This window comes from Festucalex cinctus, chromosome 14 (genome assembly GCF_051991245.1).
Source record: "Festucalex cinctus isolate MCC-2025b chromosome 14, RoL_Fcin_1.0, whole genome shotgun sequence".
Taxonomy (NCBI): Eukaryota; Metazoa; Chordata; class Actinopteri; order Syngnathiformes; family Syngnathidae; genus Festucalex; species Festucalex cinctus.
Genome location: NC_135424.1, coordinates 20,364,669 through 20,379,073, shown reverse-complemented (window position 1 = coordinate 20,379,073; position 14,405 = coordinate 20,364,669). Strand labels below are relative to the sequence as shown.

Here is a 14,405-nt window from a genome sequence, read left to right as displayed (position 1 = left end):
CCATGCAGGGCGCTGCCAGTCCACTGGGAGCAAATCGGGGTTCAGTGTCTTGCTCAAGAACACTTCGGCATGATCACCAAAAAAAAAAAAAAAAAAAGACATAGGTAAAAAGCCATTAGATTGCCATCGCAGGAACGGGATTGTGTCATGGACGTGACACAGTGTTCTTTCGATGGGAGTTCCTTGGACTTTCCTGTTGATCCAAGTATTTCTCAATCCCATGGGTGCCCGTTAAAGTCGAAAGACATTCTAGAAACTTAAGCAACTCTTATAAAAGACCTTGTTACAGTCAGGAGGAGCTTTGCGATGGAGTTTCGTTCCTCCAGTGGCAAAGCAACCCAAATTTGGACTGACTGCACCTTACTCGCAGATGATGTGGTGCTGTTGGCTTCATCAGGCCGGGGCCTTCAGCTCTCACTGGAGCGGTTCGCAGCCGAGTGTGAAGCGGCTGGGATGAGGATCAGCACCTCCAAATCCGAGACCATGGTCCTCAGTCGGAAAAGGGTGGAGTGTCGTCTTCAGGTCGGGGATGAGATCCTGCCCCAAGTGGAGGAGTTCAAGTATCTTGGGGTCTTGTTCACGGGTGAGGGTGGGATGGAGCGGGAGATGGACAGGCGGATCGGTGCAGCGTCTGCAGTGATGCGGACTCTGTATCGGTCCGTCGTGGTGAAGAAAGAGCTGAGCCAAAAGGCAAAGCTCTCCATTTACCGGTCGATCTACGTTCCAACCCTCACCTATGGTCACGAGCTGTGGGTCGTGACCGAAAGAACGAGATCCCGGATACAAGCGGCCGAAATGAGCTTCCTCCGCAGGGTGTCCGGGCTCTCCCTTAGAGATAGGGTGAGAAGCTCGGTCATCCGGGAGGGACTCAGAGTCGAGCCGCTGCTCCTCCGCGTTGAGAGGAGCCAGCTGAGGTGGCTCGGGCATCTGGTTCGGATGCCTCCTGGACGCCTCCCTGGGGAGGTGTTCCGGGCATGTCCCACTGGCGGGAGGCCCCGGGGACGACCCAGGACACGCTGGAGAGACTATGTCTCTCGGCTGGCCTGGGAACGCCTCGGGATCCCGCCGGAGGAGCTGGTTGAAGTGGCTGGGGAGAGGGAAGTCTGGGTTTCCCTCCTGAAGCTGCTGCCCCCGCGACCCGACCCCGGATAAGCGGAAGAAGATGGATGGATGGATGGATGGATGCACCTTACTCTGTCACTATAACCTGCCAGTATGACCTTATTTTCATTTGTAAAGGAGGACACTCAGCCCGACCTCGAGATAATTAAATGAGACACAAGATTTACTCAAAGATGCTATACATTCTAACTATTTTAACGTTTGTCTAAAACAAATAAAAAAAATAAAAATAAATCTTACATAATTAGCCCCCCCTTTTTTTTTTTTTTTTTTTATGGGACAAGCCAAAATCAAACCCACGTCCTCCAGTTTGGCAATGCAAAGCGTTGCCAGTAAGTTAAAGTTCTGGGCCACTGATGCAGCTTAGGACCTTATGTGAACGGTTCGGAACTGAGGTACCTACAATGCTGACCTACATATTTCTTAAAATAAATAAATAAATATACTTCTTAAAAACAGCAAAATAATGACACGTACACACAAAATCTTTTTTTTTTTCTCTACGCCCTTCGCAACAGACTTCGTAGCAGTTTGTGGGCTAACCAGTGGGTCTCTATAACACCATGCATCCCATTTGCCGTGCAAAAAATGAAAAAAGGTCATTTTCATCCATCCATCCATCCAGGTCGTGGGGGTGCTGGAGCCTATTCCAGCCAGCTACGGGCAGTAGGCGAGGAACACCCTGGACTGGTTGCCAGCCAATCGCAGGGCACATGGTCATTTTCATGAATTTATTAAAAAAAAAAAAAAAAAAGTGCCCTGCGATTGGCTGGCAACCAGTCCAGGGTGTACCCCGCCTACTGCCCAAAGTCAGCTGAGATAGGCTCCAGCACCCTCCGCGACCCTTGTTAGGAATAAGCGGTCAAGAAAATGGATGGATGGATGGATGGATGGATGGATATTAAAAAAAAAAAGAAGAAAAAAACGGACGTCAGGACAGGTTGTAAAAAAGTGGAATTGTCTGGGCAAAACAGGATGCTTGGTCACCATAACCTAAACTAATGCAGTATTAAGACAAAGCACAAGGGTAAATTAAGTATTATGTGTAAGCACTTTTAGTCTGAAAAATTGAATGAAAATTAGTAGTGATGGCAAAATGAAGCCCCGTAAAGCAGTGAAGCCCTGCAGTGAAATGCTTCACACACACGTAGGGGCTTCAAGATGATTCATTTCCTCGACTACGCCATCATGTGGACAGAAAATGTATAACATGCTTGGTGCATGCAATAAAATGGTGGGGCGTAAATCATGCTCTAAATACAAAAGAATATATATTTGAAGAGTGTTTTAACATGAATTATTCTGTGTTACTTTGTCTATGTTTGTGCTTATGCAACAAGTGAAAATGTGAAATAAGGAGGTAAAATAAAGTGCTTATTCATTTTTATTTAAAAACGATTTTTCCCGAAGTTTTTGGACTCAGGCGGTTTCTTTTTTTTGCAGAGAATTTCACCTGCTTTGGAAAAAAACTCTTTCACATGGTACTGATGAAGCAGGGGTGCATCGATATGAGATAGCTAGTTTGTATAGAATTGGACGCGTATATTTCTGTGATTCCCAGTACTGAAGGGGACTTTCAACTGTGAACAGAAACATGTGAATTTTATGTGTTGTCACATTTTATTTTATTTTATTATTGGAATCTGTTAAAATAGTACCGTAATTGCAGTGCATTACCTTCTGAGGTGAGATCTGCTCAAAGTGCTCCTAAACAAGGGAAAATCTCTTTCTTGCTGGTTCTATCGCAAAAAGAGGCTCGTCAAATCGAATGCCAAAAGCAAAAAAAGTAGCGCAATACGGGACCCGAAAACACAAAAAGTGAAGGGGAATCCATAGCGTTTCTTTGCCGCTTTTATTTCGAACTACACTCAAACCTAGCGAATCATTTCCTGAATCAGTCACGTGGTACACCTGCTTCGTGGGGCTTCAAACGTCACCACGTACGTCATCAACACACGCATTGACACGCCGTTCATGAACCACTCATCTGCATTACTCGGCACACGCTTCAGGGATTCGACCCGAGAAGCACATCACTAAAAATTAGCAAGCATACCTCCGTCTGCCGCATGATGTCATTTTTACGCCACTGTGCAAACTAATTCATTGTGCACCGTTTATAAACTTAAAACCGAGACGTCATAAAGTGAGCAGCCTTGTGGCTATTTGATTCCCAAAAGTTGGTAGTTTTGGTGTTGCTTAAGTGTTTCCTGATTTCATAACCCTGCTTGAGACTTGGCAGAGTGCTGTCATATCTGCTCTCCTAATGAATCCACTTTTATATTTGTGTCAATGTGAATGCAGTGATTTATTTTCCACTGTTATGTGCCAGGAATGTTTTGTGTTGATATGCGGACCGCAGTCATTCCACCTTGGCGGAGGTCTGAGCTCCATTGAGTGCCTTTCGAGTTTCGTCTATTTTAGTGCGAGTGTGCTAATAGAAACCCTGCAAGCTGATCGTTATTATATCTTCGGCTGCTCGTTCCGCTAACCACAACGACTCATATTCCCTTCTCTTCTTTTCGGCACACCATAAATCTCAATTAAAAACTAAATCCCTATGCCCTTTTACTGGTATTTAATTTTACGGGTAGAAAAAAAAGAAAAAGAAAGAAATCTCTGCACCTGTGTGTGTGTGACTGTAGTGGCCAGCATGTGCTCTCTGATGCAAAAGGTAAAGATTCTTGGATGTATCTCTTACCCCCACACCCTCTTCTCATGTTTTCCCACCCTGTCTTTTCTCGTGACTGTGATCTCTGCACACTGGAGCAGAAGTAAGTGATTTTCACGGAGTGGGGCACATGAGGGAGAGTGAGAGCTTTAGATGGTGAGATGTGCGAACTGCGAAGAAGAATACAAAGTAGAAAACAGGTCCTATTCAAAAGCTTATCTTCTGTATGACTCTGAAAACTGTATTTACACTGCGGGTATTAATTCCCCATTCCCAGACTTAAAAATCGATAAATAGATACTGTTACTGTATTTTCTCGTGACTCATTTGATATCTGTGTTTCCTGTGAACAAGAAACAAGCTGCATGTGCTAATGCAGGAAAACAACTATTAAGGCATCAACATGGACGTAAACAACAATAATATAAATATTTGATATGGACATAATTGTTTAGTTGGCTTGAATGGACTTAATGGTTTAAATGCAGTTCAGCTCAATATTACTGCAATGGTTGTCTTTTCCTTGTTTATGAACATGTAAACCTATCTAGACCGTTTTTAATGCTAATTGCTACCACTCTAGTTCCACCGTATTCCAAAATTATCTGATCTGAACTATATTGTTATCCACCTTTGGGAGAGACGTGACTCTGATCTGATAATATACAGTACAATTCCCCTAATGTGGCCAATTAAAAAAAAATAAAAAAATCCATATTTGTTTCTGAACATATAAACATATCTAGACCGTTTTCAATGCTAATTGCGTCCGCTGTAGTTCCGCTGTATCCCAAAATTATCCGATTTGAACTATATTGTTATCTACCTTTGGGAGAGACGTGACTCTGATCTGAGGATATACGGTACAATTCCACAAATGTGGCCAATTTATAAAATTTTGCTGGTACCTGGGCAGCCTTCCGTCTTAAGTCTTTTTTTTTTTTTTTTTTTTTTTTTTTTAAAGCCAAACCTAATTGCCAGTTTGTCATTTTAGTTTAACCACACTTCCATCAGCAAAACGGGCACCCGCCCGTCAATGAGGGACTGAGAGGTCTGTCGGTACTGACCCGGTTAGTGACGGTTACACTGATGGACAAAAACCCACTACCATCAGTGCTTGGTCCGTCATATATATATATTTTTTAAAGTTATCAGACACTCCGTGGGCGGCACGGTAGTCGAGTTGTTAGCACGTCCGCTTCCCAGTTCTGAGGTCTCCGGTTCGAGTCCAGGCTCCGGCCTTCCTGTGTGTGAGTTTGCATGTTCTCCCCGTGCCCCGTGCCTGCATGGGTCTTCTCCGGGTACTCCGGTCTCCTCCCACATTCCAAAGACATGCATGGCAGGTTAATTGGGCGCTCCGAATTGTCCCTAGGTGTGCGTGTGAGTGTGGATGGTTGTTCGTCTCTGTGTGCCCTGCGATTGGTTGGCAACCAGTCCAGGGTGTCCCCCGCCTACTGCCCAGAGCCAGCTGAGATAGGCGCCAGCAGCCCCGGCGACCCTTGTGAGGAATAAGCGGTCAAGAAAATGGATGGATGGATGGACAGACACTCCGTCATTACTGACTGAATGCCCACCTCTGCGATTCTATGTTTTTTTGTTTTTTTTGTTTGTTTGTTTTTTTTCACTTTCCATTGCCTATGCACCTGCAAGCTTTAGCTGTAGGTAATATTTCCCAAGGGTATTTGGGTTGACACGTCATTGACACTGTCAGATTTCGACAATGGCCAGTATGCACAGATCTGCAGCTCTGATCTGTTCACATTAACCAATTCAATTCAATTCACCAATTCATATTTGAATTGTATAATTCCCACCTGATGAAATCTGACAGTTTGTCAGAACTGGACCCTATGGGAAAAGCTAATCGGAATTGTGTCACTTGAATCATCTTGTGTAAATGCAGCCTTAGTGTCCTCACCTCCTGAAATGGAAGCATGAATGTACGCGTCCGCGTGTTTCTAGTTTAAGCAGTGAATTTTGTGTCAGTTGTGTAGTTAACAAAACTGGTGTTCTATTTATCAAGCTTGGTATAATGACCTACCGTACCAGTTTTTCACAGATGCCAACCAAAGGGTAATGGTACCTTTAGGGTGGATCTTCATACACTGTATTTAATTGACTGAGCTATAAAATGTCTGTATGACAATGGAATGGAATTGGAAGAATGAAAAACATGCTATTTCGAAAAACTGGATTTAATGTTAAATCATTAATCAATATTTACAGGTCACCATTTCTGTTCATTTTTGATGAATCACAGTTTGTGTTACTTGGTTTCAAAATTGTATTTCCGTAGACATGTCAAATGTTTTTTTTTTTTTTTTTGCATGTTCACACAAGCGGGGAAGTTCTCCCTGCTGCCTCTTTTTGCCTGCGCTAGTCACACATCAATGCCCAGCAGTAGTTCTTTTTGATCGCTAAAAACCTTTTCATGAACAGCAAAACTACAGCCAGCATACCGAACCGTCCAAAAGTTACTCTTCAATCTAAGCGCCTCATAAATCAGACACAAGCTTAAGCATGGCTAAAGTGAATAAGTAAATGTGTCTCATCAGATGTCAGATTGAGAATGAAGGCTACTTTGGACTTCAATCCCAGATGAAACGCTTCTCTTCTCTCCCAGGATGCCGTCTTCTGTTGCTCTCCTCCAACTGTTTGTTTTCCTTAGACAGGTAAGGTTCTTACACGAGAGAAAACTGCACACCAGTGGTACACCTCGTAAGTAGGGCAAAGTTGACGAAAAAGTCACTTTGGGGCTCCATTTTAATGCTCCTTTTTGCGAGCATGCAAATTCCTAGCTCCATGAATTGTGACAATAAATCCAATTAGAGTCACATTATGTAAAGCCTCCCTGGGGACGACTCACCAGCGTCAAGACAACCTCATTTGGAAAAAAAAAAAAAAAAAAAAAGTCAAGAGTTTGAACAAACATTAATTCATCTTCATTAAGCTTCACCTTCTGAGATTTCCCTCTTGGGCCTCTGGCATGTTTGCAGACATTTTCTTTCCTCTGAAGCAGATGAGAGGTTTTGACTTGAAGGTTGACTAAATATTTCTGTAAAAAGACCTGCTTTCAACTAAGCTAATTTACATTGAAGCTATATATGAAGATACACATTATATGCAGTATGTGCTTGTTTGTACAATTTACGGCACAAAAGACCATTTTGGTCTTTAGAGCAGGAATATCAGGATGCACTAGTGGAATTCAATAAAATGTACTCACAAACTTTTTAAATATGATACAGTTACTGGTACGATAATTGTTTTCCAACGTAAAAGCAAATGTTTGTATATGTCTTATTTTGAGAGGCTGAAATCAGATTACAATTGGACAATTTTGAGTTAAATATGGCTCTAAACGATTACTCGATTAAAATAGTTTAATTTTATAAACAATTAGTTGTAATCGATTAATTTTGACATCTCATCAAACTGTACCTTAACAAAGATAATCTATCATCTTCTAGTCTATCATTATCTGTCATATAGCAGATATGCATACAAAGTTATGTAGTTTGTGAATAATAGTTTATTTTGTTTGTTTCATCAAAAACTCATAATTTGTCACTATTGATATTATCCTCATCGGTTAAACTGCAATAGATTTTATACATTTTCACAAATAACCAAGAAAACCTTTTTTGTTTTTAATCATCATTAAATTTCCTGTTTTATTTTAATTCACAGTCTCGTTTCCTCTAGTGATCATGGAACGTTTTTACACATTAAGAACTGTAGCAAGTGCAACTGGTCGTATCCTTCCTCTGAAGTCAAAATATGAACGTATGCTTTCCCTATTGATCAGAAATATGGTACACAAATTTCAATTTAAGAACACTGTTCTTGGATTGACACGAATACTAATTGCATAGTGTGATTTTTTTTTTTTTAGGTAACAGTGTATATTTTATCTAACTCCCATTTGGTTTCAATTTAGTAAAGCTTATTCTGTCAATCGGTAGCTCATGGTCTTCTGTGATGCACATAGGAGTGAATGAAATGAACACAAATAAATCCCTTGGATTTAAAAAATAGAAGTGAATTCTTGACTTAGTTACAAGTGCACAGAACTCCTCACAAAGCCTTGTTGTGCAGGAGAGTTTGATCCAACTACTTTATGGTGAAACATTTGAACATTAGCTAACTGTGACAAATGGTGGAAATTTGACTTTGTATACAAATAGTTGGTCTCTGGAAAGCCTGCCCACCTAATATTCGATGAGTAAATTAGCCAGTGGTGTCCACCCTCAAGCGGTATTCATTTGCAGTCTGGATACGGAGAGCCGAAATGTCCTTCTCTGGAGGTAGTCTGAAAGACACGTCTCCAATAAAAGTGGCTAGATTTGTTGCTTATCACTTAAAAAAAGTAATTGCTAAATATAGAAATGAAGTCACCATGCTGGCAACACAGAGTAAGTAGGTGCTCACTTTGCTTAGATGCCTACCCTTGCTGTACACCGGTCGTCATGGTCACGAAAGCTGTGCTTGGCATTCGTATGATATTGAACCATCCCTCAAATGGCATTATTTGAACCAGGGTCAAGTGGGAGTTAATGCTGCTGTAATTCTTTATCATTTGTATATTTTGAGAACGTGAGACCTTTTACTGTGCTTTATCGGCAGGATGACTGTTTTAAATTGTGAAAACGCAAATCTCTTCCTTCAGCTATCAAACACGAGCACACTGAGGGTAGCTCCTCTGCTGTTCTAAACCGTCATCAGTTTGTCAAGATGGGCTGGACTTTGTTGAATACCTGCGTTGGTAGGCTGCGTGGTCAAGGCTGCGGGGCTGCTAGGAGTCTCACCTAGCACCAGGCGGACTCTCTTGGCGTGCGTTTTTCCCTGGTAGTGGGACTGAGCCACGATGGCCGAGGTGAAGAACATGTTGCACAAGGTGCAGCACTTGTTTTTGTCCACCTCTGTCTCGTCGCAGTCCTGGAAGTGGTCAGAGAGGAGCACAGTGGTGAGGAGTTGATAGGGGGGTAAGACGCACGGCACAGATGGATGATCAACTGATCATTACACTTTGGAACGACACTGTGGAATCATTTCATCATGTTGGAACATTACAAAGGATGGTGAAGCGGATGAGGCACACAAAGAAAAAGAGCAACTGCCGAGCTGACAAAAAAAACAAAAAAACTCCACTACCATATACACACGCACAACAAAGCCAAGCTTTATTTCTCTCGAGCTGTTCTCTCTTCTTTGTTCTTGCCCATCTGGTGTATAGGCTGGAACAGGATGTGAAAAATCTAAGAATACTCAGTAAACCCAGAGAGGCATACACAACAGGATTCAACTTAGGTACAGAGAAGCGATGTAAACAGTCTAATTTACTTGTCTTTTATATATATGCACACAGTTGCACACTAAACAAATCATTAGGTACACCTGCACAATGTTATATGCAGATTTCTGACCAGTGGCACCTTAATGTAGAATATATCATCAGGCATTTTACAATTAATTACCCAATTAATTCCGCTTAGTTTGTCAGAAATTTACTTATTATTTTAAAATACTTTACTCATTTATCTAGGTCAGTGACACGGCACTCTCCAAGTCTCTTTATGGAACCTCTCCTATTCTCTGCATAGAATAAAACAACTCTTGGTGCTTCTGCAGTGCTTTTCACATTAATACAGAAAAATTTCCCAAAGGTTAAAACAATTCCATTTAAAAGGGTTGACACTGCTTTCCATGGGACACTTCTGACCATGATGGATAGTCTGGATTGTAGCGAGATGTAAAAGAAAGTAGTATTCCACTTTTGTCTGTGACATAAATCTGCTGTTCATGTTCAGAGTCCTGTCTGGTTTCCTTGTCCACGTCTCTGCTCACTTTGAGGAGTCAATTCATCCACGCTTGCGCGCTCAACCGTTGTCTTGCGTCACTTTGGCTCTCTGTGACTTCTTTTCACACCAGCGCTCCCGCTAGTCCAGGTGTCAAGCTGGAGGAGACCTACCTCGCTCGGGTCGAGAGGGTGGAGGGGAAAAGAGAAGTGTGTGTGTGACACCCTCATCTGTGTGTGGGGGTGTGCGCGTGAGGGCTGTCAGCTCTTCTTAGCATCACGGTCATAAATGTTGAGGACACCTTCACCTTCCAGGCTTTGCTATGTCTCAGCTGTCCCCGATTTCTCTTTTCCCTCTTTCCACTCACTCTCTTGCCTTTCTATATTTGCCTCCCTCCTCCCCCCTGTGGGCACCAGGCTCACTGACTGTGTGTGTTGTAGGATGAAATATTTATCGTTATTGGCAGGTTTTCCACCGGCCCCCTCTCCGGTCCTCCCCCGTGTCTCTCTCCCCCACGCTGTGATCCTCTTCCCGCTCCCCCCCAATTCCACGAGTGCAGTCGCCGTCTGTGTTGGCACACGTCTGCTTTATTGTGCTGGCTTGGTATTGACGGAGCATTGTTTATGGTTGCCACATGCACATGATGGGAGTGTACGTAGATAGACCGGTAATTATCTCTGCCAAGGGAGTTGGCTTTTTTTATTGGCTTTGTTTTGTGTGTGCTGCAATTTCTTCTGCATGTATTTTTAATGATACACTATCTAGGTACCCTTTCACAGATGTTCATTGGGAGGAGAATCCACACATTAATAACTTTTAACAAAATATGAGTCTGACAGATTGCTGACTTTAAAAGAGTCTAAAGGCATTTCTTCTGAGATGAGCTTTTTTGTTTATTTTTTTTTCTTTTTCAAGATTTTGCTTTAAATGTTTAGACTGCTTCTACTTGGAATAACATTTTTCACTTGTTAAAACAACTGCTGTTAATACTCGACTATGGTATTCAGCTTGATTGATGAATGATTTTCAGCCATGTAGTGTTTTCCATTTTATTTTGGCTCAATTGCTTGGGCACCATCAACTCATTCACTGCCGTGGACATTTATATTCATAAAGTGGAATCCAACCGTTTACTGCCACTGACGAATATATTCGTCAATGTTTTTGAACAGGTAGGTATGAAGAGGGGTTGTAAAGTACTTATTAATGGATCCATGTAGATGGCTGTGTTGTTGCACTTTGGATTTGAGATTTTGAATTGAAGCTAACGATTAAGCGTTGAATCTTGGCTTGTCACGTCGATTATACGGGAAACCATAACAATTCTGTTGGAAGTCTCACACTCAAACAGCATATATGTATGTTATGAGTGGAGTATATGTTGTGGTAGGTAGTAGAAAGCATGTCACGATTGTGAGAAATTATGCAGTTAATTGACTGATTAATATGGAGCTAGGTGTGCTTACATTTCAATATCTTTAAAGAAATTATTTTTCACATTTAAATATCTTTAAAGAAATTATTTTGCCACCAAAAGCAGTTTCTCAGGTTTGACTGTCGTTTTACAATTAGAAGTGTCACAAAAGCAAAAAAAAAAAAAAAATGGTATCAAAGTCACTTGTCTTTTCATAAAAGCGCGTTTTCTCTGCTTTTTGATCAGAAACCGGCATTTTTGTTGAAACCAATCCAAGGTTTGGTGGTTCTGTTGTTGCAAAACACAATATTCAGTGAGTCCTGAAAGATGAGTCAAACTTATAAAACACTTGTCAATATGGAGAGGGTAACTATGCTTTGAATTTTTTTTTGGCAGTGAATTAGTAAATCAAAATAAGATAAAATAAAATAAAAAAATCTGAATTCTAATCACTCAACCAATGATTTTATTATGAGTAGATAAATGGGTTAAACAATAAAACCATGTGTGAAATTCATGCATGGCGTCACACTGTGCACTTTGTGCAACAGTGGCAATGCAATTTATAGCCAAAATGTTGGTTCAGTTTCAAATTTGATGACTTTAGAAGTCATATAATCGGCGATATGAATAAGAAGGTGTAATTTTAGTGTAAGGTCATTCGTTTAAGTAACAAATGCCCCTGTACACCCCCCCGAAAAAAACAAAAAAACAATATGATACATACAGTCCACACACAAAGACTCAGAAATTGTATTATGTCAAATCCATCGGAATTTGGACCTGACACCAAAATGACTGATGTTCAAACACTTAGACCTTGTAAATTCTCATCAGATAAAGTTGCAATTTGAGGCACATTAGCAAGATTCGGTGACATATTGGTAAATTTGATCAAAATGGAATGACATTTGATATTTGGTAAAAATGACCATTTGCCATAAAAGCCGCATGTTTGTGTATGCAGGCTCAGAAACTCAATTTCCCATCCAGATTGCACATTTGACACCAATTTGACATGGAAATTCCAATTTATCGCTTCCATTTTTGTAAAATCCCTTCAGCTCAAATTGTAATTTGATGCACATAATTGTATTACATCTTGTCCGCTTGGATACAGAAGTTATTCCGAACATGGATGAAAAACCGTAGCTCCTGTTTAGCATGACATCGTTTCTGCGCCTCATTGATTTTTGCAGGTGAAAAATGCCTTGTTAAATCGGTGCAGTCTATAGTCGCCCTATTTCCATATTTATTATGATCGTGTCATGGGAGCCATGAGTACAACCAAGTCACATCCATCCCTTGCTTTCGTGCGTATGCATTCATCCCTTGTGCTCGTTAGCATATCTTCTTATTCTGCTGTAATACGTACTCGCTGCTTCTGCGCTCATTTTTCTCACTTATTATTATCCCGTTATTCTTTCCCCGCCACTTCGCCTACTTTATCTCTTCTCCCCTGGGTAGAAGGATGCTTGTTCCGCCCAAATCGTCTAGACTATCAACTGCTTTGGTACCTGTCAAAACACTAAAAAGCAAGCAAAAAATAGTGACAGAGTGTAAAATTCGAGTGTGTGTTTTGCATGAGTGTGTGCTGGTACTCCACTGAAACAAATTACTGATAAACAACATTAATGACTCCACTTTAGCACTCTGTCTTTCTGCAAAGTGTCATCAACCGTTTGCAGTTGATTTCGAAGTGCAGTCTTAGCACTAAAGGGGAAGTCAATCCAACTATTTTCTTTATAATATGTTGTATGTGCTCCCTCTCCACAGCATTCTGATTAATATTGTGTTTGTGGATAATGAGTTAGGTGATATGTTTATCTATCTCAGGGGCGGCCATTTTGCCACTTGCTGTCGACTGAAAATGACATCACAGTTGCTCAGCGCTCGGGTAACAGCCAATCAATGCTCACCTGTTGTCTGAGTTTGGTCATGTGACATTCAAAGCTGAACAGTCATTGGTCATTACCTGATCTCTGAGCAACTGTGATGTCATTTTCAGTCGACATAAAGTGGTAAAATGGCCACCCCCTGAGATGGATAAAAATAGGTGGATGGATGGATTTTGCTGCTTTATTCATATTCTACAAATACAAACGCTAAAGTATGTGAAAACTGTACCATACATTATGATGTCTAATTAAAGAAGACAAACCTTGGATGTACTACACACAATATAGAAAGTTTTAACCACAATGTACTTTACAGATAGTTAGCTTTGCATCTTCAATTTCTTCTTCACAGTAATACTTTTTCTTCTTCTTGGTATTTACCAGCAGTCAGGATGCCCGGTGGCACTGCATGCTCCCTTTCACAGGTCATGCTTAAAACTACAGCAGACATCTGGTGAGGGGCTCTTTCTTATTTTAAAAATGGCATATTACAAATCGCCGATTGTCGTTAGCACACGACTGAATAAAATTGGTCATTTACATGTGAGTGCATAGAGGATAACGTGAAAATTCAGTTGAAATAATCACTAGGAAACAAACTTAGATTTCATCAAACAATATTCTATACTGGTTTATCTAATAGTGCATTGTGAGATAAAATATTTAAAAATAAATTCCCATATCTATCTTGACTGTGATATGTTGATTGTTGTCTGTGTGTATGCCATTTTAACCCCCGCCTGACGTCTGAATCTCTGAATATTTTATCTTTCTGCCTGTCGTATACCTCACAATAAGCTCCTAATTAGCTGTGTTTATCTTTCTCTCCTTCTGTTTTGCTCTCCTTGTGCTCCGACTCTCACTGTGCTGCGTTCAGGCGTCGTGGGACACATCGTTGCTAAATATACACTTGAAGGAAGCTCCCATTTGGAGGTCGAGGATGAAGCACTTGAGAGTACATTAAAAAAAGAGGGGGTGATGCAAATGTTGTGTTTGACTATTTTACTATCTTCTCCCCCTTTTGTCAGGTAGGTCGTGTGTGCAAAGCCGTGAGGAAAATTAGATGAAAACATGTATCACCCCCACCTCTCCACACACACACGCACAAATGTCCCCACCTCGCTTTCATCTGCGAGCACCTTTACGACCTAGTTTCTCCGCGTTTTACCTCCACTCCCAAACAAAAAGAACCACAAAAAGCTCTAGGCATGGCATTTCACACCGAGTAAACATTGGCATTTCCTTCACTCTACCCAAATACCTTTGCACTTTTACATTGCATGCACGAGGTCAACCCAGGTGAGAACAGGGGAACAGTTTTTAAATAATACAATTTTCATTTTATTTTCTTTTGTTTGCAAACAAAGATTACTGAAAACTTACATTTCTGGAAAATTCTATCACTTGCTTGTTTGAGTTTCTGATTCAAGGTTATAGTCCGTAGTGTGTTTCTGGAACTTCTTTGCCCGCCGGCTTTTTAGCTACTCAACTAAGGTTTGAGG

At 41.1% G+C, this 14,405-nt stretch overlaps 1 protein-coding gene across 2 annotated transcripts in view; it reads right to left on the bottom strand.

The window, feature by feature from the left end:
* LOC144001476 (zinc finger matrin-type protein 4) overlaps nucleotides 1-14,405 on the bottom strand; it is a 77,610-nt gene that overhangs the window by 31,489 nt on the left and 31,716 nt on the right. For both annotated transcript variants that reach the window (XM_077495817.1, XM_077495818.1), the window contains exon 4: nucleotides 8,551-8,731. In XM_077495817.1, coding sequence (XP_077351943.1) covers nucleotides 8,551-8,731 — 181 coding nt within the window. The remainder of the gene's footprint in view (nucleotides 1-8,550; nucleotides 8,732-14,405) is intronic.